Here is a 27,266-nt window from a genome sequence, read left to right on the forward strand (position 1 = left end):
GCTATTTACAATAACTTTTCTACATAGGTACTTTGAAAAAAGTGAATAAAGAAATACATCTTGCTCCTTAATAATATGTATGTATTCTCAGCTTTATTACTTGCTTATGTATACTTTAGCTGCTGCTAACACTTTTATTTTGCTGATGGGGAGGGCATTTCTTAAAATCAAATAGTCTTTCTACCCATACAGAGTTTGGTAAAGTTTATGGGTTCTTATACCATCAGAATTAGTTTGAATTAGTGAAAACATATCAGATGTTGTATGATAAATTATACGGTGAAATTCTTTTTTTGTTTGTTTTATAATCAGTTGCCCTCCCTTATAAAACCACAATATACAAAGAAATAAATGAAGTAATTAAAAGTTTACTTTGACTTCTGGTCACGTCTGCCTTTCATAAGCAAATATCTTTGATTTGCTATTAAACAGGGTCCTTTAATTAAAGATTCTGTAAATTGAAGATTATTCAATATCTTTCTTTATGACTTGCCAGGAAAAGTTGTAATCATCTTTCTTTATCAAGTATATGTGAAAGTATGTTACATATTTAAAATTCAAATGAAGTTTAAAGAATATACCACCTTACACTATATTTTGATGCCTATAAAGTAACCATTTATTTATGACAAATTCTCTTTTGTACATTCACAGAAATTTTAATTTTAGACTAGAAAAGAACTCTATATTAGAAAGTCTTTCTAAAATGTCCCTGACTAATCATACAGTTTTTTAAAAACTTAAAAAAATTTTTAATGCATATTGGCCAAATAGGCAGACTAAATGGTGAGCTCTGATTAGAATTACTAGCCTTGCATCTTTCAAGCCTTTGATGGTAGCACTGATCTCTGCAGCCTTTTTGAACACTTCATGAGCTATGTGGTTGGTTGTTTCCATGGACAGCCTGTATCACTGTTTGATCTCTAATTACAAGAAAATGCTTTCCTACTTTGATCCACAATAGATTTTTACACAGTGGATCTAGTTTTGATTTTTGGAGTGCTAAAATTATAACTTTTGATTTTGATGAAATTACTAATTTGGCTCTCACTCTGAGTCTGTAATAATTCAGTGTACAATAGCAGCATCAAAACACCTTTCCATTTTATTGAAGAGAATTTTGACCTCTTTCTGATTATCATTATTTTTCTCTTCATTGGCTTCTGCTTCTGGTAGTCTTTATTGAGATCAGTGGTACAGACCCCTTCTCTTCCGTTCTCTTCTACACCCTGTATTGTTTGTAGTTCTCTCTTAGCCTAGAACTTTCTCTGTCATAGTAATAACACTTTAGGCATCTAGCTCTGCTTACAAAGCAAAAGCCCTGGAAAAATCAAAGCTTTCCATGACCCATTCCCAAGAAGGAGCACAAGCTTGATGATTGAATATGCATAGCAGAATTTATTGTCTATTGCCTTTCTGTACACTACCAGGGTTTTGGTGCAGCTGTTGTGGCCAGGATGCTCTAGTTTAAGAAATCATATAAAATCATAAAATGTTAAAATTTCCCTTTTTTGTGAATTGAAATTTCCTAAATTAACTTTCATTCCCTAAGAATTCACCTAAAACAGACTTTCTGAATGCAAAAAACTATTGAGAGTCACCTTATTTGTTGGTATGCCATCATATATGTGTAGGAGTGTGTGTGTATACTTAGGTATGTGTGTGTACACATACACATACATATGTGGCATGTAATATTTTAAAGGCTTTAAGGGAACTTGAATATACCTGAGCGTTGAATATGATAATGTATACTTAAGGTTCATTATCCTCTAATGTTTTGTCTTGATTAGGCCTGTTTCTGAGGCCCTTCTTAATGTTTGTTGTTTTTCTTCTACTTTATGGTTCTTGGATGAAAAACAATGTTGATAAAGTCCATACTAATTTGGCTTAAATTTATTTTTTCGCTTATTATGATGCCTGAATACATTTTCATTTTCTTTGTTTAGAGCATGTGTTTCCCTTTGGTTTTATTTTTATAGTGTTTTTATATTTGAAAGAACTTATCTTGCCTGCCTCTAATAATATTTTTCTCTAATTGCCTCAACGGTTTAGAATTTGAGTGATCATCAAAGTGAAACAAACTACTCAGTTTTGGTTTGCTAATCAGCTTTTCCACCATAACATAAGATTTTAATGTTTAGGTATTGATTTGCCTTTCTGCTGATCTCTTCAAGTAAGCATTAATAAATTTAAACACAAAGGCAAAATAGACCTAAATGACAGCTAAACTGCAACGCAGTTGTCCTGCAAACACTATATGAGTGAGAGAAATAAATGCTTTAGATTGATGGTATAAGGAAACTAAAAAATGATATAAAAAGTTATGTGAGGCTTAAACACCAATTTTTTTTTTCCTGCATTCAAAGAGACCCCTGGGGTATAATTATTTTCCAGGTTGCTCTTATGAAATAATTTTTTCCCTTTCCCAGAATGTTTAATACTATTTATAGGTAATATATAGCATATTTTTATTTTTCATGTTAATATCTCATTAATATGGTAGAATTTTTAAATAAAAAGTATTGCAGTGATTAAAATAGTCACTTTAATTTGTAAAAAATGTTTTTGGAGCTAACTTTCTAATCTGTTCTTTAAACCATGGATGGGAATCCACTTTTGGAATTACTGATTTTTAAAAACAATTTTAGAAAATTTTTGTATGTGTATACATAATACATTTTAGTGTATAATTAAGCAGTGTTCTTAAGAAAAGGATATTTATATTCATAAATAAGAACTTAAACATGTACTTTTTTTTCTGTCTATAAATTTTACTTTAAAGCCTTTGCTGCAGTGAGAGTTGCTTACGTTATTAGCTTTTCTGTTTTCTTGATGTCTTTCAGGTATAGATATGTTATGCTTTTTCAACTGTGTATTAATTTTATTTTAGTTTCACCATTTTTTTTCTCTCTTTACTTTTTATCTGGTCTTTAGATTCTAATCTCAGCCTTCTTCTGAGTTTAACCTCTGGAGTTCCATATTTAGCACATTTTTTTTCAAGATTTGAATTTATTAGCAAAGTCTTTATTCTTTAACCTTTATGTTTTCTAAGCACTGGCTAATGGTATGTTTTTGCAAAATTTCCCTTTCAAGGTCATATGCAAACACAGAGCTCTCCTTTTGCTCGGGGAAATATTTTTGGTGAGCCTCCAACTGAACTTCAGATTAAACAGCAGGAATTATACAAGAATTTTCTTCGTTTTCAGGTGAAATGCTTACTTGATCACAGTTTCAAAGTTTCATAAGAGTTTTTTTAAAAAAATTAATTATTTTTGGCTGTGTTGGGTCTTTGTTGCGGTGCGCGGGCTTCTCATTGTGGTGGCTTCTCTTGTTGCGGAGCACGGGCTCTAGGCACGCGGGCTTCAGTAGTTGTGGCATGCAGGCTCAGTAATTGTGGCTCGCAGGCTCTAGAGCACAGGCTCAGTAGTTGTGGCACAAGGGCTTAGTTGCTCCGTGGCATGTGGGATCTTCCCGGACCAGGGCTTGAACCCTTGTCCCCTGCGTTGGCAGGTGGATTCTTAACCACTGTGCCACCAGGGAAGTCCCCATAAGAGTTTTAATAAACTAAACTTGCAAAGATTTAATCCACAAGATAAAGAATAAATTCTAAAATGCCACACAGTTACTAAAATATCTAATTTATATAAGATATAAATTACATTATATTATTATACTGTTCTACTTATGTCTGAAAAAGGAATAGGGAGACATGTTAGGTATACCAGTTGACTTAAATTTTATTAAATCATTAAGTGTTAAAGAATGCTGAAATTTCTAAAACTGAAACACTTAAAATGTTCACCTATTAGGCATAGAATGAATCTTTCTAGATACTCATATGTGTTAGTAGAAAATAATTAGTTTTTTGCAAATGATTTGATATTCTTGACTCGTATAGTTTGTAAACAAATAAATATTAAATGTAATCACATTTTGCAATTATTTGCATCATTTATGTATATAAGCAAATAGGATTTAAAGTACTAGAAATTGCCCAAAGGAAGATACTTGAGCATCAGGTGTTTATTAAGCAAACAGATTTATTGAACTCTCATACTGTGGCCACCCTTGGGATGGAGCCTGAGGTGAATGAGAGGCCTGTTCATAGCGGGCTCACAGTATTTTCTCTCCTTACCTCCCTCCCCTCCATACCCACACTTACATCCCAGTGTCAGATTAATCCTGTGGCCAGGTTAATCTTCCTTTGATATGACTTCTTATGTTTTTATTCTTTATTCAAAACCTGGCAGTAGCGTTTCTTTTCTACAGAAAATGTCCATATTCTTTATTCTGACACTTCTGGGGCCTCCAGTCTAATCCCAACCTCTTAAACAGATTCTTCTTACAGAGATTCTATTCAAACATGCCATCTTTCTGATCCTAATTATTGTGGACTTTTAAGGCAGTGACATAATGGATGTAGTCTTAAGGATAATTGATCAGACATTACTGTTGAGGATGTATTTTTGGAGGATTTAAAAGACTGGAAGCAGGGGTGTTTTACTAGAGTGGTGACAGTGGAAATGGATGGAAAGACCTTTCAAAGGATCGACAGAATGAATAGAGATATTGACTGTAAGAGAGTAGCATCAGAGATCCCAAGGATACTGGCCAATTGAGTCAGGTAGCAGCAGATTGAGGGTCAAAGAATCACGTTTTGAACTTGAAGGACCCTCTGGTATATTGCCCATAATGATAGCAAGTCAAAATTATGTAGTTCCTATTATACTTACTGAGTGTTAGCCTGCTCTAGGGTAAATTCAGGGAAAAATAAGTCTTGCCACTTTGTAGCCTATTATTATTTATAGGATAGTTTTACATATAGTATCTTATTAAACCTCAGTACTCTCTGAGGAAGTTATTACTCTTTATATTTTATGACCAACTAAAATACAGGATGAGGCTCACCTTTGGTGGCAGAGCTTGCAAGTTGTGAGGCGGTGCTTGAACCCAAGTCTCCTGACTTTAAGTATCATATCTAGAGGTACTACAGTTATGTTTCTAGCTCTAGGAAGTCTTTCCTCTGGGAAAAAACTATGAGTAGTGGCGGGAACTTTGACTGTATAAGTTTCAGAATAAGTTCAACCTTCACTTCTCCCACCGTATAAAATGGTGGTTTATGTATTTTTCTTTTAGCAGCCTCTTAAAAATGCCCATTTTCCCCCAAACAAAATCTAATCCAGAACTCTATGAAAATGTAAAATAGCTAAATGGTATTTATTTTTAATATCAACAATATAGTGTCAGACAAAAAGAATCCCCAAACTTAAGTGTTAAAAGAAATGTTATAAAATGTTTAAATCTGTGCACAAAGATGGCAAAGGAAGCCTCAGCTCCATGTCTGCATAAATAAGTTATACCGTTAAAGTTAGTGCAGCAGAAGTCTTCATGTGGTTAAAATTTGGTAAATAACACATGTGAGTGTTTAGATGTCATTTTTAATTGCAGCTTTAAAAATAATTACCAAGTTTAATAAAATATTTGCAGGACCCTTGAAGCACTTTTGTGTTATATGGTTTGAAAACCACTGACCTGGATGATAGCTTTTCTCTTTCCATTGAACTTCTGTGTGGCATTTTTGTTGGAATGATATTTCTGTGGATTCATTAGGTGTGAGATCCATTTATGATTGTGACCCATTAATGGAGAAGTGACTTTGTCATTGTGATTTTTTTTTCATGGAGGAGGAAAAAGGGGGAACTGAGTATTAAATGTGAGGTTTTGTTGTATGGATCATGAATGATGTTTTCTCTAGGGCTATTGTAATTGAAGAAGTGATTACATACACACCACTTAGTATTAAATATTAGGATTGTACATATTTAATAGTGTTGTGAGAAAGAAATGTTGGAAAAAGCCCTAGCATGTAAAATCATGGCACATATAAGAAGACTACAGTTCTTATAGCTCAAAAGTTTGTCAGCACTAAATATAGCAACCTTGAAGCTAGAGGAAACGCAGACAAGAACTATAAAAATAATACGAATAGTCATAATCAATCCATACTTAAGAGGGATGAAAATCTATTGATATCCTTAAACCAGCATCATGATTACCCAGTACCCGTGCTGTCATTCTTCTCTATCTCATTCATGGAGGATGTAGACTATCTGTTAAGGTCCTCTTCCTTTCAGATCTTAGACTCTGTCTTAGAATATTCCCCCAGAATACTCAGCACTGCAGGCCCCAGGTGGCATTCAAACAAAACTTAGTTATGAATTCTTGTGGCTAAAATCCTCATTTACCTTGCCAGTAGATAGGAAAGGAGAAAGGCCATTCTAGGGAAGGGATTCCTACTTAATGAGTGATTGCTAAAATATTTCACTGTTGTTTTAGGATACTAATCACGCCAAGGAACTTTGAGACGTAATAGTAGCAGTCATTATAGAATAATATAATCATGAATTATTTACTAAGTACTTCTACATAGGAGGAACTTTTATGTTTTTTTACATACATTATTTCATTTCAATTCTTTGAGTACTGCCTTGAGGTATAGACATTAATAACTCTTTTTACCAGATGACAAAACTGAACAAGAAAGTTTCTTAAGGTCACACAGTCTGATGGAGCTGGAATTTTACTCAGAGCTCTTAACATTACATCATGTGGCCTCCCTAATAAAACATAGGAAACTGAAAAATTTAGGAACTTATTTTTACTTACAAAAAGAGGGCAAAATGTTGATAATAGGGTAAATTAAGTGGTATTCTAACTTTTCAGTAGTTTCACAAAGTAATAACTAGGTTTAATTCTTTAGATTGAGGAAAAGAAACAAAGGGAAGAAGCAGAGCGAGAGAGATTGAGAATTGCCGAAGAAAAAGAAGAAAAACGGCTTGCAGAACAGAGAGCACGAATTCAGCAAGAGTATGAAGAGGAACAGGAAAAGAAAAGGGAGAAAGAGGAAGAGGTGCATTCTTACCTACTGTATTTTTCTACTTAGTCTGAAAGTGAACTTCTTATTTTGACTTGAAAAGATATTTATTACTTACAAAGGAGAACAGATCCATATCCATTTGTTAGATGCTATTTTTATAAAAATGAAAGACTAAGAGATAAATGATGACTTTTTTTACAGACGAAAAACAGCTTAGGCCGACTAGGATGTTATAATAGATGCCTAATATTTTATTGTTAAGCAGACAGCTTTTTTATTTAAAGAACACTATATCATCTATACCTTCAATTTTATCTCTTTATTTCAAACAAATATGAATGAACTATAGAACGTGTGTATGGAGTGTATAATTTTCTCTTTATTTTAAAGCAAAGGCTGAAAAATGAAGAGCTTATTCGGTTAGCTGAAGAAAGACGAAAAGAAGCAGAAAGAAAGAAGAAAGAAGAAGAAGAAAAACATAACCTACAACTTCAGCACTACTATGAAAGAGAAAATATAATTGGTGAAGAAACAAAGGTAAGTTCCAGACAAAAATGTCTATGGAACCCGTAGTGCAACCCACTTTCACTGTGAGAGTGGTAGAGTAGTTAGCAAAACGAAGAGAGCAGAGAAGGTGCTTTTGTCTCTCCTTTCGTCGTAGTACTTTTTCTGGGGGCAGTGCACTGAACTTCCTGTACTAAATGATGTCACTGTGCTGCGTTGTGTTTTCCCTCCTATGAACAGAATAGGCTTACTTTCTGTCGCCATTCTTAGTCTTGTTCCCATAGTCCGTAGACTAGCACCCTCCACACTGTTCATGACAAGACTGAAGGTGTTTGGAAACTTTTGTAGCAATTTGTCAATGTAATTTTATGTCTGTTGAATCTATAAAATAGCTGGCCTTGAATTGTGTAACATCTTTTAAAAGTTTTTATTTATCTAGTACAGTTGACCTTTGAACAATGCAGGGATTAATCTGTGTGTGTGTAATTTATAGTTGGCTCTCCATACCTGCGGTTCCTACACATCTGCACATTCAACCAGTCACTGACTACAGTACTGTAGTGTTTGATGAAGAAAAATATCCCTGTATAAGTGGACCTGTGCAGTTCAAACCCATGTTGTTCAAGGGTCAACTGTAATTCAGTCTTACTCTGTTTTACACATCTGTCCACAATGGATTGGAAATTAAAAAAGAAACTTGTGGCTCACCACAGACTGGTTTGAAGTCCATGTCTCTGAGATGGGGGTTGATGTTCACACTTAGGCACATGAGTCAAAGTTATTAGACAGGAGTTTTCTCTCTAGAAAGCCAGTAGGCCCTTATGAAAATCCAGTTCACATCCTTGCTCATATTTCAAAGCTACATTTAAAATTTTGTTTGTATAGTATCACTAGGGACTTATTAAAAATGTGTCTTCCTGGTCTCATCTACAACGTGTCTAATTTACTAAGTGTGATTTAGTAACCCTTAGGAGTTTGGATGCAGTTGGCCTGTGAACCACACCTTGAAAAACCCTATGTCTTGTACGTTTAGCCCAATTTAATTTTTAAAAAATTGTTTTCAGAAATTTAGATTTATACAGACATGATTTCTTGTAAGTAGAATTGACAAAAAGATTACTTTTAACCAGTGTGCTCCTTGGGTGTATTTATGATGTGATTTGCTACATTGTTCAATGTGTAACCTACTATAGGTAACGTGAGCCATTTCTGGTGCAAATACACTTTTTGGATTTCTCATCCCAGGGTTTTATGATGATAGAAATAAGTATTCACAATTTGAATTTGCTGAAATGTTGTTTAAAAGGGAATTTATAGGGGCTTCCCTCGTGGCGCAGTGGTTAAGAATCTGCCTGCCAATGCAGGGGACATGGGTTTAATCCCTGGTCCAGGAAGATCCCACATGCCACGGAGCAACTAAGCCCGTGTGCCACAACTACTGAGCCTTTGCTCTAGAGCCTGTGAGCCACAACTACTGAGCCCATGTGCGACAGCTACTGAAGCCTGTGCACCTAGACCCGTGCTCCACAGCAAGAGAAGCCACCACAATGAGAAGGCCATGCACCGCAACTAAGAGTAGCCCCCGCTCGCAGCAACTAGAGAAGGCACACGCGCAGCAACGAAGACCCAACACAGCCATAAATAAATAAATAAAAAGGGAATTTATGAGTCATCTATATTTTTTGTTTTATTTTCAGTGTTGCAGGAACATTAGGCAGTATCCTTCATTTTTAGGATATATATAGTTGCTCATCCTTTTAAAGTATCATTGAAATGTCATATCATTCATATTTCTAATTGATAAAGTTTGTTTTCTAGAGCATCATTGGGTTTATAGCAAAATTGAGCAGAAAGCAGAGAATATTTTATTGTAAAATTGATTATTTGAGAATGAAGGTTGTTAGTTTCTCACAGTTGTGTTTCTGCCATTTTCTTACTATGTCTAAGAAAAAAGCTATTTCTTAGGAATATGTAATTTTATGACTGTCATAGTTTAATTGTGAAGTAACATAAAGTTTTAGACCAACTTTGTTCCATTTAATGCATTCTGCCCTCAATTCTGAAATTATCATTGCTAGCTGTCATTTTTTAATTTATGTAGGCCTGATATATATTTTTGTCTACTCTTAGTTTTTACTTTTGTGTCTGCATTTTAAATTTTTTAGTCTGTATATTTATTTGGTTTGTTAAAATTTGTTTTTTTAATCCTAATCTGAGAGTTATACTATCATAATCAATATATTTGATCATATTAATTGAATTTCTGACTTTTTTATTTTTGCTTCCTTGACAGTTACTTGGTTTTTTTTTGTTTTTTTTTAAATTATGTGGACTATGCTTTCTTTGCTTCATTCTCTGCAGTCCTTTAGAAGGTTTAACTTGTCTTTATAATTCTGCCTGTGGTCACCTAGAGTTTTTATTTTTAAACTTTGTCATATATTTCTAATTTTATCGAAGTCACTAGTGAAAGTAATATTTGATTTTGTACTGTGCAAAATGAACAATTTAACATCCACATTTATAAACATACATTTATATTTTTATCCAGATAATTCTTATTGTATTTTGTTGGGAGTTTTTATGTTTTCAGCATTTTGATTTTAATACGAAGTTGGGAACTATTAGCTTTATTACACTGTAACCTGAAACCCTGTTTTATTTCCTTACGGAGACATAGAAACTCTGTCACAATCCGTGATGCTCTTGGTGACAAGGGATCTAGATTTTAGAGATGTGTGTATGTATACACATACATGTTGGGGTGTGTGTATATATACACACACACATAGACATACGTTGGTGTGTGTGTGTGTGTGTGTGTATGTATATATATTTTTTCTCCCCCTCAGCACTTGAGACAGCCCTCTCCTGTAGTTCCTGCTCTTCAGAACAAGATTGCAAGCAAACTCCAAAGACCTCCTTCAGTTGACAGCATTATAACTTCCTTTATTCAGGTATATACTCTTTTCTTTTGATTTATTCATCTTCGCTAAGTTACTTTGGATTGCGGGTATTGAATGAGATTTTCTTATTCATCTTACTTAGCTAGATTACATTTTTCACATCTGAAATATAGATGATGTTTACATTGATTTGTCTGTTGCTTCAGTTATAAATGATAATACTTGGTGCCCCAAAGTTTAAATTCTTTTGACAGATCATAATTTAGCAAGTGGTACTTGTCCAGGCCCCTCAGGAAGGCCTTTTCTCTGGTAATATGTCTTCTAGCTAGCTGTAGCTATGCTAATAAAGTCCCTTATACTGTAAACTGAGCTACAATCAGAAAAGCGCCAGGAAAATGTTCCAGAAGGGTTGATCCTTGAGTTGACTCTTGAGGAATGAGTAGGAATTTGCTATAAAGAGGAGGAGGAAGAGGGACTTGCAGCATATGCAGAATCATGGAGGGCACTGTAAGCCAAGTGGCATGCGTGGAGAATACATGGTTTGTTCTGGCCTGCTGACACCTCACCAGATGGCAGAGGAGGTGAAGGCTAGAATGTATGCAGGGTGTTGTAGGGAGTGCTAAGGGGTTTGACTTTATTCCATAGGCCAGTGGATATTAAACAGGCTTTTTACCAGAATAGACAAACATATTAGAATGTTTTCCTCAAGCCCACCCTCTGAGATCTGATTTGGTAGGTCTGTGGTAATGTATGGGAATTCATGGTAATATTTTAAATAGGAGAATGACATGGCCATGTTTGCCTTGCGTAATGTTCTCTCAGGCAGTGGTGGCGTGGAGATATAGTATGGAGGCTGGGCAAGACTGTAAACATGGAGAAAAGTTAAGATGCTTTTGCAGAAGTCCAGATGTGACTTTGAGGACCTAAACGAAGGCAGTGACATTAAGAACTAAGAAGAGGTGACAACTTCAAGATATATTTATGAGATACAGATAGCGCTGTTTATTGACTGTGTGTGACGGGTAGGAGTCAGTGACAACTGTCAGGTTTCTGGTGAAGGTTCTGTAGAGTAGGCAGCTGAAAATACAGGTTGTGGCCAAGGAAGGCGCTCTGCACTGGATTTATAGTTTTGGAAACTACTAACATTATGGCTTGTCTAATTAGTATGATTGTCTAGGATGTGTTCAGGGGAAGTAAAGAGGGCTGAGGATGGAACAGTAGGGAATTACCAACATATAAGAAGCAGAGCAAGGAAATTGGGAGAGTGGCAATGATATCAGTTGCTACTGGCCAAGTAAAATAAGGGCTTAAAATGCCCATCAAATGCATCACTGAGGGATCACTTGGTAGGAGATGCAAAGGCTGTATAGTGAGGAGTGAATGGGAATAAGGAAGCAAACACCGTATGCACTGCACATACTGTTTTTTAAAGAACGGCTATGAAGGAAGAGAATGGACAATAGATAGTGATGAAGGGTGAGGTAAGTTTTTTAAAAAATGGAGAGATTTTTAAGCACAGGCTGTTAGGAAGGTGGTTGGAGAGAGGAAGAGAGTGGACAAAAAACAGTAATTGATGGAGGAGCTGAGAGTGACTTATCAGATACAGAGTACAGGTGAAGGGATTATCTTTGGATGGGGCAAGGCCTCTCCCATTGCAGTGGGAAGAAAAAATAAATGTAAGTAAGCTTATAGATAGAGTGGTGGGGAGCTTGGTTTCTCTTACATATAGTTACTTCAAAATAATTCCTCTTTTAAAGCTTCTGAGTAGGGAAGACATACTGAGTGTATCTTTGTTGTGACTGTTAAACAGGAAAGTTCCATGTCCAGGGCACAGTCTCCTCCGGTACCTGCCAGGAAAAATCAGCTTCGTGCAGAAGGTAGAGTGGACTATTAAACCTGTAATCTAGACTATTTCTGTTTTTAACTTTTTGTTTTGAAAAACAGACTCACAAAATATGAAACAGTATAGAGAGGTGCTGTGCACCCTCCCCCCAGCTTCCCTCAGTCGTGCAATATCACAACCAGGAAATTGGCATTGGCATACTCCACAGACCTTCATCAGGTTTCACAGTTTTCACATGCACTAATTTACGTGTGTTTGTGTGTGTGTGTGTGTGTAGTTCTATGCATTTTTATCAAGTATAAGTTGTGTAGCCACCACACAATCACGATACAGAACTGTCCATCACCACGTAGGAACTCCATTGTGCTGCCCCTTTATAGTTACACTCCCCTGTCCCCCCTGCCAAGAATGTTTCTTACCATTTGAAATTCCTGTATTATCAGAAATGTGTTTGTGGGTCTTAATGATGTTCATAAATATGATCTATATATATAAAGCATTAAAAATAACTTTCATAAAAATGTCACTGAGCATTTTAGCTTTATGATAAGTTAGGTTATGTTTAATATTTAACCTTTTATTCGTATACATGTCTTATTTTTCACTTACCAATGTGAATTTGCAGAGGAGAAAAAAAATGTAATTATGGAATTATCAGAAATGAGAAAGCAGCTTCGTAGTGAAGAGCGGCGTCTGCAAGGGCGGTTGCTGCACATGGACAGTGAAGATGAAGTTCATATAAGGCAAGTTGAGAATTGCATTTTTTTTTTTTTTTTTTTTTTTGTGGTTAGCGGGCCTCTCACTGTCATGGCCTCTCCGGCTGCGGAGCACAGTCTCTGGACGCGCAGGGTCAGTGGCCATGGCTCACGGGCCCAGCCGCTCTGCGGCATGTGGGATCTTCCCGGACCGGGGCACGAACCCATTTCCCCTGCATCAGCAGGCGGACTCTCAGCCATTGCGCCATCAGGGAAGCCCTAGAATTGCATTTTTTGTTTGTTCTTGTGTTCTTTTCTGTCAGGATAAGGAATCGGAACATATCCAATAATTCTACAGTTTTGGAACAGGATTAATTATCTTTATCATAGAGCCACATCTGTTAGAATTTTGCATGCTTGAAAAAAGTGTTTAACGGATTATTGGTGAAATTGTAATGACTGAAATAGCCTTTCCCTCCCCCCAAAAGAAATCTAGCTAAATAATTACGTTCTAGTGGAGGGACTCAGTATAACTAATTCAAAATAGTGTATGATTTTTTTAGTGTGTTTGCAGTATGTGGTAGGTTTTCTTTCTTTTCTTTTTTGGCAGAACGGCTCTTTCTTTAATTAGCTAATGTGCTATTTAATTCACATTCTTCAATTTTATGTAGATAACATTGCCTTCATAAAACATTTCTTCGCAATTGTGAAATCTATTCACTGTGAAAATATGGGATATTTAATGAATATTGATTTAACCTAATATAAAATATTTAAGCAGAGAATTTTAATTGTCCTTCCGTACTGCCAGTAGTATATTTATGGCAATGGTGATGACAGTGGTGGTGTTGATAGGAGGAAGAAAGAAAAAAAAGAAGAAAGAAGTAGCACTTTCTTGAAGGCAAACCAAAAGTGTTATCCCTAACCATGGCATCTTTAATAGGATTAGTGAAAAATCAGTATTGGGAACAGGCCATTCTTCAAGCTCTATCTTTGAGATAGTTTGCCTCACTACAGAGAAATCACTGAGTGAAAGATAATTGACTAAATTGGGACTCATGTACAGAAGGCAGACGGATGCAGAAGTTCCTTTGTAAGCTAATCTAAGTGATAAGGAAGCCCAAGATAGGAAAGAGATGGTTGAAACAAGACTAGAAGAAGACATAGACTAGACGATTATAAAAACAATCTCCTTACTGTCCCTTTCTCAGTCTTCGAAAAAGTCAGGCATAGAAACTTGGTCCTTGAGAGGAAAATGATAATAGGAATGGAAAACTTCAGAGATGGAATAACCATTCCATCAGCAGTGTATTGTTTTCTGAAATACTTATTTTCCAGCAAAATAACTTAATAGACTACGAAACATTTCTGATCATTTTTGCCAAAAGGACTCATAAATTTTCCAAAGCAATATTCTTCAAACTGCAGGTTGCAGTCTTTTAGTAGGTTGTAAAATCAATGCAGTGGGTAACTACCACATTTTCTTTAAAGAGTGTTTATCTAAAAAAAACCATTTATTTTGGCATAATTTTAGTTTATAGAAAAGTTGCAGACATAGTATAGAGAGTTTCCATACCCCCCTCACCTAGTGCTCGCTGTTGTTAACATCTTACATTCCCAGAATATGTTTGTCACAACTAAGAAGCTGACATTGGAACATTACTACAAACTAAATTCCAGACTTTATGGATTTCTCCAGTTTTTCCATCAGTGTCCTTTTTCTGTTCCAGGATTTAGTCAGTACAGGGTACCACACTGCATTTAGTTGTCGCATCTCCTAGTCTCCTCTATTCCGGGACAGTTTTTCAGTCTTTCTTATTTTTCATGATTGTGACAGTCTAGAGGGGTATTGGCCAACTATCCTATAGAATGTCCCCCAGTCTACATTTGTCTGATGTTTTCTCATGATGAGGCTGGGGTTAAGGGGTTTTGGAAAGAATAGCACAGGGTAGCCTTCTCATCACATCGTATCGGCAGGTATGTGACATCCATATGATAGCGCTGGAATCACTAAGTTTACCACACTGGCAAGAATTGAGAGGTGGTGGGAATAAGCTCCATCTCCTGGAGAGGGGTTATCTACATATATTATTTAGAATTCTTCTGTAAGAAAGATTTGTCCCTTCTCCTCTCTTTATTTATTCAGCCATTTATTTATATCACTGTTGTTTCATGTATATTTATTTTGTACTTTGGGTTATAATGTTATTTATAACATTATAACATTATAGTATTATGTTATTTATGTTGTTGCTCAAGTTGTTGCAACTTAGGCCATTGGGAGCTCTTTCATGTTGGCTCCTGTATCTCTTTGATATGTCCCATCCTTTTGTTTCTTGAGCACTTTTTTACTTTCTGTTACTGCAAGATGCTCCAGGCTCATCTTGTATATTCCCTGTCCCCTGCCCTGGAATCAGCCATTTCTCCAAGGAGACCTGGTTCCTCTTGGAGAATGGTATTTAGAAACCAAGCTCTCGGTGGGCACAGCTAATTAGTATATGTATATATACTAAGTCATAAACATTATCTGTAATTGTTCCTGTGTCTATCAATCTGTGTACACATTAAATTCATACTGATATTTCTGACTGTAATCCAGGATGTGGTAGGATTTTAATGTAGCATGTTAACCTGCCTAATTATGCTTTGCTTAGATTTTTGTTGGCATTCTCTAGGCATGTTCTGGCTAAGTAAACAAGGTGAGGAAATTTCAAGATACAGACTGGCTAGGTAATGGAATGTTAACCCAAGGTGGTAATTTTCAACAAAGAATTCTTCCATAGTAGGTCAACTACTTCTTAGTAATGGAGAGGTCAGTATAGTTTTTCTGTATTTACTTTCAAGATGTTATAAATGCCTTAACTTTTGCAGCTTTCCATATTCCAGACATGCATATTCCATTAAATCTAATGGATCATTGACTTTTTATTTTCTTTATTTTCATTCATAAACTGAAGACTGTGTTCTCTTTTGGCAAACCAGTGTAAGAAAGAGAAGCCGGGCAGCTTTTCAGTTTTCTCACTTGCAAATCTTACACAATAATTTCCACCCCATGAGATTCTAGTGAAGAATAAATAAATGTATGTATTTGAAAGCACTTTGTAAATTCTGTGTGCTAACTTAAGTTAGATAATATATGTTAGAATTACCATCATTTAGCAAGAATTGGTTAAATACATTTAACTTTGGGGTAGTGTTCGATATGTATTGTGATCAGCGACATCTCAGTGTTGGCTCTTTATTCCAGTTTTACAAATAGTTTCACAAAAAGAATCTCTTATTCATTAATTAATTCACCATATTATTGAATTCCTAATAGTGCTAGGCACCCCCAGCTCACATGCAAAGAAGAGCTAATAACCTAATTCCTAACTGAACAGCCTACTTAACTATTAGCATTAATGGTATACAGGAGTCCAATTTAATGGCCTCCAAAAGCCTTTTTAGTATTTGTTTTGTATTTTAATGAATCTCTGTTGCAGTTCCTATCCCCCTAGGTGGTTCACTATTAGAGGTCTATGTCAGCCTTGACAAGGTGATTTTGTGGCTTTGGTGAAACCTTCCCCATAAAAGGAAACCCCAGGAGAGCAGGGGGCATTGCCTGTGGGGATCCCAGCTCTTCCCATCTAGGTGCTTAGGGAAGATTTAGTGAATAAAGACATGAAGGCAGGAGTCTGGCAAACTTCTAGCTTAGAGCTACATTTTAAAAAATAGAGGGGACCCACCTAGGGCTGAGGGAAACAGCAGCAAATACTTTATTTTCAGGGCTGGAGATACCATCCCCCATCCCTGTTTTCTATTATCATCACTCCCCCAAAGTCCTAGCAGAAAACTCACTTACTAAGCTACCTGCCTATTTTGCTAACTTCCTAGGTTAACAAAGGAAGAAATATTCTTCCAGAAATAGAGTAGTAATTAACTAATTAGGTATCAAGTTCCCGGAAAGCCCACTGTAAAATTAGTTGGGAGACTGTGGATAATACCTCTTATTTTGGGCAGCATATTTATGCTGTATTTCTCTGTATAATTTCTGTTTTAGGCTGAGGGGAAGGTAACATTTATTGAGACCTAGTACATGTCAAGTACTATGCAGGGTACTTTACAATATATAATTTCATTTAATTTCATGCTCACAAATAGACTAAAAGGGTAGACATTATCTGCATCTTACAGATGGTGCAGTCAAACTTCTAGTAAGTTGCAAAGCTGGTCTTTGAATCTTGGTTTCTTTGACCAAAGACTAATCTTTCTACTACACAAACATTTTAAGGTAAACCTCACTCATTCTGTTCTTCCAATAAGATACTTTGCTTCTGAGCATTTTGAAAGATTATAATGACCTTATAAATACCGTTTATTTTTTTTTAATTAATTAATTATTTATTTATTTTTGGCTTGTTGGGTCTTCGTTTCTGTGCGAGGGCTTTCTCTAGTTGTGGCAAGCGGAGGCCACTCTTCATCGCAGTGCGCGGGCCTCTAACTGTCGTGGCCTCTCTTGTTGCGGAGCACAAGCTCCAGACGCGTAGGCTCAGTAGTTGTGGCTCACGGGCCTAGTTGCTCCGCGGCATGTGGGATCCTCCCAGACTGGGGCCCGAACCCGTGTTCCCTGCGTTGGCAGGCAGATTCTCAACTACTGTGCCACCAGGGAAGCCCCCCTGTTTTTTTAATACTAGGAATTGAAATAACAGCTACTAGAATAAATTTTTATAATATATTGTGGTGAAAGATGCCGAATTTCATGTACAGGGAGTTAAATGTCAATTCAGATTTTTTTCCCAGAAGACACTTTTATCATAATTTGTCATTTTCTACAGGAAAAGAGAAAGGAATCCCATGGATGTATTTGACATGGCCAGACATCGGTTACAGGCTCCAGTCAGAAGACAGTCACCTAAGGGCCTAGACACTACTACTTTTCAGAATATTCATGACTTTAATGAGCTGAAAGATAGAGGTGAGTAGAATGCTGCTATTGTAATGATACAGCAAGAGTGTCCTACCCATATTTAAGTATCTTTAAAGACGTTTGTATCCTTTTTCTAAAGTAAAGTTTCATTTATGGTATATATTTTAAGTGATGCTGAATGAAACTTCTGTATACTCTAGTTCTTCAATTTACCAGTCTGGTGGATGGACCTTTAGTTTGGCTATTTTCCTTTGGAGGGCATACAGCTCTTAAAGCCTCAGGAGTGGATTAGATCAGTAAAATAGTGTGAAGAGTGGCACCTGACATTGAGTGGAGGGTGGACAGCCAGATGAGCTTAGTAAAGAGGTGGAGAAGGCAGAGTCAGTGACTGGAGGTTAAGCAGGAGAATGTGGTGTCCTGAAAGCTGAGGGAAGAGAGTGTATCGGGGAGGAGGGACTATGTAGAATGAATATTGGAAGGTGTCAGTTGGATCAGAGGTCATTGGTGACCTCAACTAGATCTTTTTTGGTGGAATTATGGGATCAGAAGCCGATCAGAAGCCAGTTAGCTTTGGAAATGAGGACTGAATAAATAGGAAGCAAAGTGTTAGAGGCAATGAGCAGAAGAACCCTTGGAAGAAGGGTGGCTGGGAAGGGGAGGAACACAGGGTCTGGAGCTGGAGGAGCTTGTTAGGAAGCTGATGTGAAAGCTGTTACAGGAGGCAGAGGCTTACAACATAGGGGAGGGAGGGAATGTCTTTGAAGAGAGCAGGGTCCCTGAGTAGAAAGGAGGAAATGCAGGACTTTTGAAGGAAGGGAGTAGAGAAAATTTGATGCGGCCACTTAGGAGGAGGAGAGAAAGCTTATTAGGGAAGTAGGATTGCCAAGGTAACAGAGGCTTGGGAGACTGAGAGGAACCAAAATGTGTGTTACCTGTGATTTTTCTTCAGGTGCACTCACAGAGCGGCTGTTGGGATAGAGGAGGCGAGTTGTTGGATGGTGGTTTTATGACCTATACCACATGAATCGGAGTTTACACCTTTCTTCTGCTTCTTATTTTTAAAAGTAATATCTATTTTAGAAAGTTTTGAAAATTTAGGATAGAGGGAAAAATCACTTAAATCACCTAAATATAAACACAATTAATATTTTGTATATTTACTAGTCTTTCTGAGCTTAATTAAAACAAAAAAAGTAAAATAAAAACTAGATGTAATTGTTATTTAATTTTGTTTTTTTTCACTTAGATATACATGTGTCATCAATTACATATACCATAGTTATGTTTTTATTCTGTCATTTATTGATTACTTATTATATGCCAGGTATTATATTAAGCCAGTAGGTCTCAGGGGCCTTCTTGAGGTCAAAACTATTTTTTTTTTAAACATCTCTACTGGAGTATAATTGCTTTACAAAACTATTTTTATTATAAACTAAGACATTATTTGTCCTTTTCATTTTTATTCTCTCCTGTGTGTACAGGTTTTCCAGAGCATATATGGCACATGATGACTTCATTGCTCTGAAGCTAATAGAATATGTTTTTGTATTAATGTTTTAAAAATTTCTTAGGTTTAATTTCTAATATGATGGGGGGCAGTAAATAAAAGCTCTTTGGGGTCCTTAACTTTTAAGAGGGTAAAGAGGTCTTGAGAACAAAAAGGTTTAAACTGTAAAATTGAGCCATTCATTTCCCTGTTACCACATCTAGTCCTCATTGATCATATGACTTAGTTGTTGATGTCTCTTGTTTTTATAGAGAGGAAAATGAGTCTGGAAGTGGGGAAATCAGGCTCCAATCCAAGTTCATGTGTCCAGAGTCTCTTCTGTTAACCTTGCTCTTAATCATTTTCTAATTCTTAGATATTCAGCATGCTTCTCATTTCCCACTATTGTTACCAAATCAGGTCCGGCTGCTTGTCGCTTAAAAAAATCAGTACTCGCAAAAGTTGGTGGAAAGGAAAGTTGTTTTTAATCAGAATGCTGACAATCTGGTGAGATGCTGGACTCAATGTCCCCCAAAAACCATCCTGAAGATTCTGCTGGGCCATGAAAGTTTTTAAAGGGAAAGAGGGAAGTCATCTCAGTTACTCATTGGGATGGGGGTCAGAGTCATCGCCCCCCCACTGTGTGCAGGCCTGTTGACTACTCATGATCATTCTTTAGTTGCTATTCACACAGTTTGTGAGATTACTGAAGGGGAAGCTAGGGAAGAGATCTGGTCATCTATTAATTACTTATTCTTCATTTCTACTTCTTTGATCTACAGAAAGAACCAACACATTAGGCAAGGTATTGTGTGATCAAAAGATTTGAAAGGTGTGCTAGGGCTGGAGATGAGGAGAGCATGGGGGTGCCTGGTTTAAGGTTAATGACAGACAAAGGGGCCTCCTGCAGAGAGCTCTTTCCTGCCAAAAGCTGCTTACAAATCCCCACTTGGCAGAACATCATTCCGTTTCTGTGGGATCATGCATGAAGGTCTTTGTAACTTCTTCATGGTGACATACGGTGCTGTATTCTTAGGGTGGAAGTTGTTGGCATGGGTCTGTAGCATCTCTTTGCTGGCAGTTGTAGTTGCCCATTTACATATGTGGGCAGAACAAGCGACTGCTCAAGGTGGAGCAGTTTATGTCACGGCTGCAGTCTGATCATCATGCAGTCCGCTTTTTCCTTCTGGTGGCAGGTACAGTATCTGTAAAACAACTCAGGAGTGTGCATCAGACACTGAGTCTGTGACTCTGTTGTCCTGATCATTAGCCGCTTGAGCCTGCTCCTTTGTGACTCAGGAGGCCTGGGAGACTTCAGCTTCTCTATAAACAAGAGGCAGGAGACAAGGAGGGGCCTTTGTACTTGGGTTGGGGGCGGGGCATAGGGTTCTGATTAGTTCCACTGTGGATCAAAAGGAATATTGTCAAGACTTTTTAAATGTGTGAACTATATTTTTATTCTCAAGATTTAAAAATTAAGGTTTAACATTTTAATTCTGATCAGTTGATAATTCTTGAACTTGTGGCATAGGTGAATTCTTAGACTGTCATTTCCTGCAAAAATGACATCCCTCCTAAAGCTCCAGGCAGCCTGCATTTATCTTTTCATTTTTTTTGGCATGATATTTACAAATATTAATTGGCCAATAACATTATGGTTTCATTTTTCCAGTGTATTTTAGGGATCGGCTGTGATTCAGTGTCTGGTGGCTGCCTGAGTTACAGCCATCTGAATAATTGCTTGGATGTACCTGCACATAGTGGCAGGCTCTGGGTGGCATCTTGGGGGAGTGGGAAGGTCAGGATGGAGAATGTGGCAGTCAGCTGCTGCTTGCTCTGGGGGCTCCCTTATAATGGTGATAAGTTTGTGAAAAGGCATTTATTTAAAGAATGTTAATTTTGTGTTCATTAGTTTTATGATGATGTCCTTTGACTTTGCTGATTGATGTCTCGTTATTTATACTGTTCCTATTTATAGTGAAGTTTTATAAAATCTCATTTGGAAACAAGATTTAACTTGGTTAATATAACTTATTTTTGTACCAGATTCAGAAACACGAGTTGATTTGAAATTTATGTACCCGGATCCTCCAAGAGATTATCATACCTTAGAGATTCAGCAGCAAGCCTTGCTAAGAGAGCAGCAGAAGAGACTGAATAGAATAAAAATGCAGGAAGCTGCTGAAGGTAAGAAATAATCATTGCTGTTTCACAGTTTCAATGGGTTGTTTTTTTGTTGGCTTTCTCAGTCTCTGGTATTGATTTCAATCCGAGGCAGGCTCCCTCCACTGGCAGCTCCATACTCACATGCCCCTTTTGGCCTATAGTCCCTGAGAAGAGTAAGTCCCAGAGAGGGCTGTGATTGGCTTGACTGGGGTATGTTATTTGTGCACGGGAGGGGTCCAGCCACTCATGATAGCCAGGAGGATTGAGTACCTTGACTAGGCCAGGTGGTATCTGCACCAGGGTAAGGAATGCTGGGCAGACACATCGGTGTCCTATGGGACATTTCTCTACTGTGTGTGTCTGTGAGTTTTGATATAGCATAAAATCTGTAAAGCTTCAGACTGGGCTATGAGTATATTTCTTTGTAATTAGCCAATCAACAGATACTTACTGAGTGCCTACTATGAGCCTGGGTAGTGACCTATATCCAGGGTATATGGTGATGAATGAAATATGCCACTGCTCTCAAGGAGCTTATACTCTGTTGGAGAATTTAGATGCTTAAAAAGTGTGAGTGTGATGAATGTTGCAAAGGAGATATCTAGGGTCCCTTGGGAGTGTGTAACTGGGGGTGGGGTGGGCAGGCACCTAAAGGTGGAGCGGAGCTAGTGGCCTCAGAGAACATCAGTGGGCCCTATTGACCCGGCTGTCCTGCATGACCTTCACACATATCTCACCAGCTTTGCCTGCCTTCAGGCCATTGAGTGCAGCCATGGAAAATGAGTCATAAAAATGCAGCAGTTAGGTAACAAGAATAGAAGGAGATGGTCCTAGCAGTTATTTTCAGGAAAATTCAAAACCCTACCTTACTAGCAGGCTTGTCTGACCTACAGAATCTGAAGAACCTATTTTTGACTACATGAGAGTATCACAGGAGTAAGTGATGTACCACTTTAGGCCCTGATCACAGGTCAAGGCTTCAGTAAAGACTGACAGGGAAAGTCTTTCCTCCATCTTGCACAGAATTTTTAACAGTGGTCTCACTGATCACCCTCTGACAGCAGAGTAACCCAAAGTCTGTGATAAATAGTAGGCATATCATCAGGAGAGAAGAGAGAAGCAAGTACAGTCTTCAACCTTTACACCCATTTTGGTGGCATTTTTCCTTAGGAGACCCAACTGATGATCTCATCTGGTGTGATCTTGGCAACTTGCTCTGATTAGCCCAAAAGTAGTCCCCATGTGGAAATAGGTCCACTTTGGGACTGAGGGTATCCATCCCCTACAGCAGCTACCCCACAACTTCTACCAAACACTGTGATGATTTAATTCATAAGAATATGGTTTAACTATAAAACAATCAAAAATGTGGGTATAAAATATTTTAACAAGGAATACAGGCTATCATTGGCAGCCTATTTATTCCCACAGGCAGTAGCTAAAAGGATAAAGTGCACTATTGAGAGGAACACATAGGAACCCTGGTCATATCAGAGGGGCCTTTGGGTTACCTGATCCAAAATCTTTGCCCCGGAACCAGGTGCCTGGAGTTGAATTCAGTTTCCTTCAGTTCCACGTGAGGGAGTTGTTTAACTCTTCTCAACAATTTTCTACACAGATTGTAGAAATATGAGGGGAGATGGTTATTTTTCTATAGGCATCAGTTTTAAATTCACAATGATTTTACTTTTTATATTTATTACATGTGAATGGGAGAATTTTATCCAACTAGAATGGATTGGACGCTGGGTTATATTTATTAATAAACAAGTAGTATCTTAAAAAATTCTGAAATGTGATCATTGAAAAGTAATCTCTAGTAAAGAGTTAATTACAAAAGCTATTCTATTTTTTTTTTTTTTGTGGTACGCGGGCCTCTCACTGTTGTGGCCTCTCCTGTTGCGGAGCACAGGCTGCGGAGACGCAGGCTCAGCGGCCATGGCTCACGGGCCCAGCCGCTCCACGGCATGTGGGATCTTCCCGGACCGGGGCACGAACCTGTGTCCCCTGCATTGGCAGGCGGACTCTCAACCACTGCGCCACCAGGGAAGCCCTACAAGAGCTATTCTAAAATTTATTTTTGTTTTTAAAGTATTTTCTAACCTTTTAATTTGTTTTTGCTCTCCATTGGCTACAGCTGACTTGGATGCTGTCCCAAGCACTAAAGTACAAGACCACAGAATGGTAAGAAAAGTTATAATTTTTCAAGCCAGTTTTTGGGTGATAGAAATTTTTAGGAGTATGGTGAGTATTCCAATTTTGAATTCTTCAGGAATATTAAGAAAGAATTTAAGACTTGTCCCATCAGTGTAGTGGGTAGCTAAAGAGATATTAGTGTAATATGTAGAGGAAGCATATTGTAATGAGTAAGAACAAGACTCTAGGGCTAGGCTGTTCAAGTTAGTCTGTTTTTAGCTGTGTGACTTCAGGCAAGGTATTTAATCTTTCTTTGCCTCAGTTTCCTAATCTGTAAAGTGGGATGATAGTGTTTATCTCTGAGGGTGGCTGTAAGATTAAAATCAATTAATATCTGCAGGCACTTAGGGACAGGCCTAGCATGTAGTAATTTCTATATAAATGTTTATTAACTAAATAAAAAATAGCTCAAAGGCTGTTGTGAGGATTAAATGAGATAATATATTAAAAGCCCTTATAGGGCCTGTCCCATAATGAGTGAGGTCAGTTAGCAGCAGTAGTGGAAGTAAGAGTCTGTAATCCATGTAGTGGTGAGACCTGTCAAGAAGCTAAGCAAGGTAAGGGCACAACTCTTATCCTGAGGAAGGGACTATCGAGCAAAGACTGAACAAAAGGAAGGGGATGAGCCAGTTTTCATTCAACAAATATTTGTTAAATACTTACTGTGGACCAGCTAATATTCTAGGTGTTTGTGGGCACAGGAGTGAACAAAAGGAACAGAAATCTTTGTCCTCTGAGGGCTTACTTTCTAGAAAGAAGGAGAGACAATAGACAAATAAAATACTTAGTATGTTGAATCGTGGGGCTCTGGAGAAAATGATAGCTGGGAAGGGGGCACTGGGAGGACTAGAAGGAAGGGTTTACAGTCTGAAGGACAGTGAGCAGGGAAGGCCTCACTGTGAGTGGGTAACATTTGAGAAAGGACATCAGGGAGGTGTGTGAAATATCGGGGGACACATCTGGAGGAAGAACCTCCCAGGCAGAGGCCCCGGGCAGCAGTGAGCCTCATGTGTACTAGGAGAGCGGGAGTCCCGGGGAGCCTGGACCTCCAGGAGCAGGGGTGGGTGGGAGCAAATGAGGCAGAGAGCGGGTGATGAGCAGCAGAGCCTCAGGGGGCCTTAGGGTGTTGCCTTTTATGCTATGAATGTGATGAAAGGCTTCCAAAGTTTTGAGCAGAGGAGTGACATGATTGGTTTCATGTTTTAACAACTGACTGCCATTCACTGAGAATAGACTGAGGGGGACAGGAGGCTACTGCTATAATCTAATTAAGAGATAAGGTGCTTTGGCCCGGAGTGGGAGCAGTGGAAGTCATAAGTGGTTGGATTTACTTTGAAAGGAGATAGGATTTTTCACATATTGGATGTGGGGCATGAGAGGAGTCAAAGGTGGACTTCAAGGTTTTTGGTTGGAGTTGCTATTTACAGAGATGAAGAAGCAGGAAAAATGGGTTTCAGGGTGAGGGAGAAGGTCAGGAACTTAGTTATAGTCACGGTAAGTTTGAGATGCCTGCTAGACAAATAGTTGGAGCTGGTGAGTAGATGGATAAGAGAGAGAGTTTGAGGAAAGACTGAGGTTGAAAATAAATTTAATCTTCCCCCACACTAATGATACAGGTAGTATTATCCCCATTTTCAGATTATAAAAGTAAGACTCAGCTAGGCTGTTAGTTGCCCAGCGTTACCAGTTGGTAGCTGTTGGTGCTTGGTTTTGAAGTGATAATGGTGATAACAACGTTGCAGTAGCAACACTCTGTACGTGCACGAGGTACCTGACATTTATTTGCTCTGAAGTTCACAAGGTATGCTTATCCCCATTTTACATAAGAGGAAACTGCTAGCCATGGCCATACAGCCAGTGAGCAGAAAAGCCCATGTCTGAATGCAGGCTGGACTCCGGAGCCCCTCCCTGTCCCTGTACCACATTGCTTGAGATGTATGGACACCTTTTCTGAATACCCTGTAGGTTTCTTTGTATGTGGCAGCCATATTTCTCAGTGAAAAATACTGAAATTTAACTTCTGGGATTTTGATCAAAATCCTGGATTAATAACACCATATTTTGCTGAGTAGAAACTGAGCATAAGCCAACAGTGTGACATGGCTGTTACAAAAAAAGCTAAAAAGTTGTGGGTTCACCTTCCTAGGAACTGGATCATATGGAAAACGCAAGGTGAAACTGGGGAAGAGTGTCAGGGAGAAGATAGGGCTGAGGTGGGCCTTGATCACTCTCTCCTGTGTGTGAAGAACTGTGATGCAGAAGAGAAGCTGGGCAGTGTGTATGCAGTGCTAAGAACAGCTGGTGAATATTAGATGCTATTATTACCATTACTGTCATGCTAGAAAGCAGACGTAGTCAGTGGGTGTTAAATGTAAAAGAATTTAGTACATGGAAGAACTCAGTGAAAGAGAAGAACTTTCCGATAACCAATGCTATGTCTCAGTGGAGTGCATTTCCTTAGAAATTAATGGACAGCTCTTCACTGGAGTATTCTAGCACATCCCAGAAATCTGGAAGGGAAGTGCAGGGAGGTGGTGTTGGGTGACTTTAGGTTCCTTCCAGTATGTAAGGTGACATTATTGTAAAACTCTCTGTATGTAAATTTCTTACCTCTAATTTGAGAGCTCATTACAAGCCCAACCCTAGCATTATTTTTTCGCTACTCCTATGTCCCTCACTATCTGTGCTATGCCTTTGTGACAGCTGCTGTCACAAGGGGCTCTCATTATCTGAGGGTATGCCTCTCCCCCATGGGACTGTGATCCACTCCAGAACAGAAACTCTTACTCATCTTTGTATCTCCAGTTCCTAACACAGAGGAAAATAGTAAGTGCACTAAACAGATTTATTGAGAGAATGAATAAATCTCGACAGTGGTTTAAAGACTTTTAAAGTGGGTTCACTGCTTTGTACTCTATTATATTTTTATCAGCAATAATGTAACTCTTAATAAAAGGTCTTTCCTGTATTTTCTGGGCGTTGGAATGTGGTGGAGGAGGGAAGCAGCCAGTTCTACCTCACCCTGTCCTCTTTTGCTAATTTTGGAGAGAGTGTGGAGACTTGTGCCTTAGTACAAATTTGCTGTTTTGCCACGCAGGACTAATAAAAATAGTCATTAATATATGATGTTTCTTTTAGCCCAGAGATGACACTAATGATTTCTTGAAAAATTCATTACTGGAATCTGATAGTGCTTTTATTGGTGAGTATATTTATTTTACCAACCTATTTCTTTAAATATTAAGCATTATTTATACTTAAGTGTTTTTCTCCATACTTAAAAAATCAGTACTTTACTCTTTGTTGTGCAAGATGGTAAAAAAAAAAGGAATATTTTGTTTTACTAATCATCATCAAATATAACTTAACAAAATTTTCAAAATCAGATACTTAATACAAACACACAAATGAGTACAAGTAAAACTGGGGAAATCTGAATAAGATTGGAGGATTTTTATCAGTATCAGTGTCTTGGGTGTGAGGCTGTTGCTCCTGCCGTACAGAAAGCTACCATTGTGGGGAACAAGGCAAACTGTACAAGGGGTCTCCCTTACTGCTTACAAGTGCATGTGAATCCACAGTTATCTTAATAAATATTTTAATTTTAACAAGCCATAAGAATATAACTTAGTCTTGAGAAGATATGTGAAGGTACATGTACTGCAATAGACACTTATAGTTGTG

At 37.8% G+C, this 27,266-nt stretch overlaps 1 protein-coding gene across 8 annotated transcripts in view; it reads left to right on the forward strand.

The window, feature by feature from the left end:
- CSPP1 (centrosome and spindle pole associated protein 1) overlaps positions 1-27,266 on the forward strand; it is a 112,338-nt gene that overhangs the window by 73,989 nt on the left and 11,083 nt on the right. For all 8 annotated transcript variants that reach the window (XM_060287013.1, XM_060287014.1, XM_030859611.2 and 5 more), the window contains 10 exons: positions 3,097-3,209; positions 6,764-6,913; positions 7,271-7,417; positions 10,234-10,338; positions 12,098-12,164; positions 12,756-12,873; positions 17,640-17,779; positions 21,267-21,407; positions 23,524-23,570; positions 26,721-26,784. In XM_060287013.1, the coding sequence (XP_060142996.1) occupies positions 3,097-3,209; positions 6,764-6,913; positions 7,271-7,417; positions 10,234-10,338; positions 12,098-12,164; positions 12,756-12,873; positions 17,640-17,779; positions 21,267-21,407; positions 23,524-23,570; positions 26,721-26,784 (1,092 nt within the window). The remainder of the gene's footprint in view (positions 1-3,096; positions 3,210-6,763; positions 6,914-7,270; positions 7,418-10,233; positions 10,339-12,097; positions 12,165-12,755; positions 12,874-17,639; positions 17,780-21,266; positions 21,408-23,523; positions 23,571-26,720; positions 26,785-27,266) is intronic.

This window comes from Globicephala melas, chromosome 17 (genome assembly GCF_963455315.2).
Source record: "Globicephala melas chromosome 17, mGloMel1.2, whole genome shotgun sequence".
Classification (NCBI taxonomy): domain Eukaryota; kingdom Metazoa; phylum Chordata; class Mammalia; order Artiodactyla; family Delphinidae; genus Globicephala; species Globicephala melas.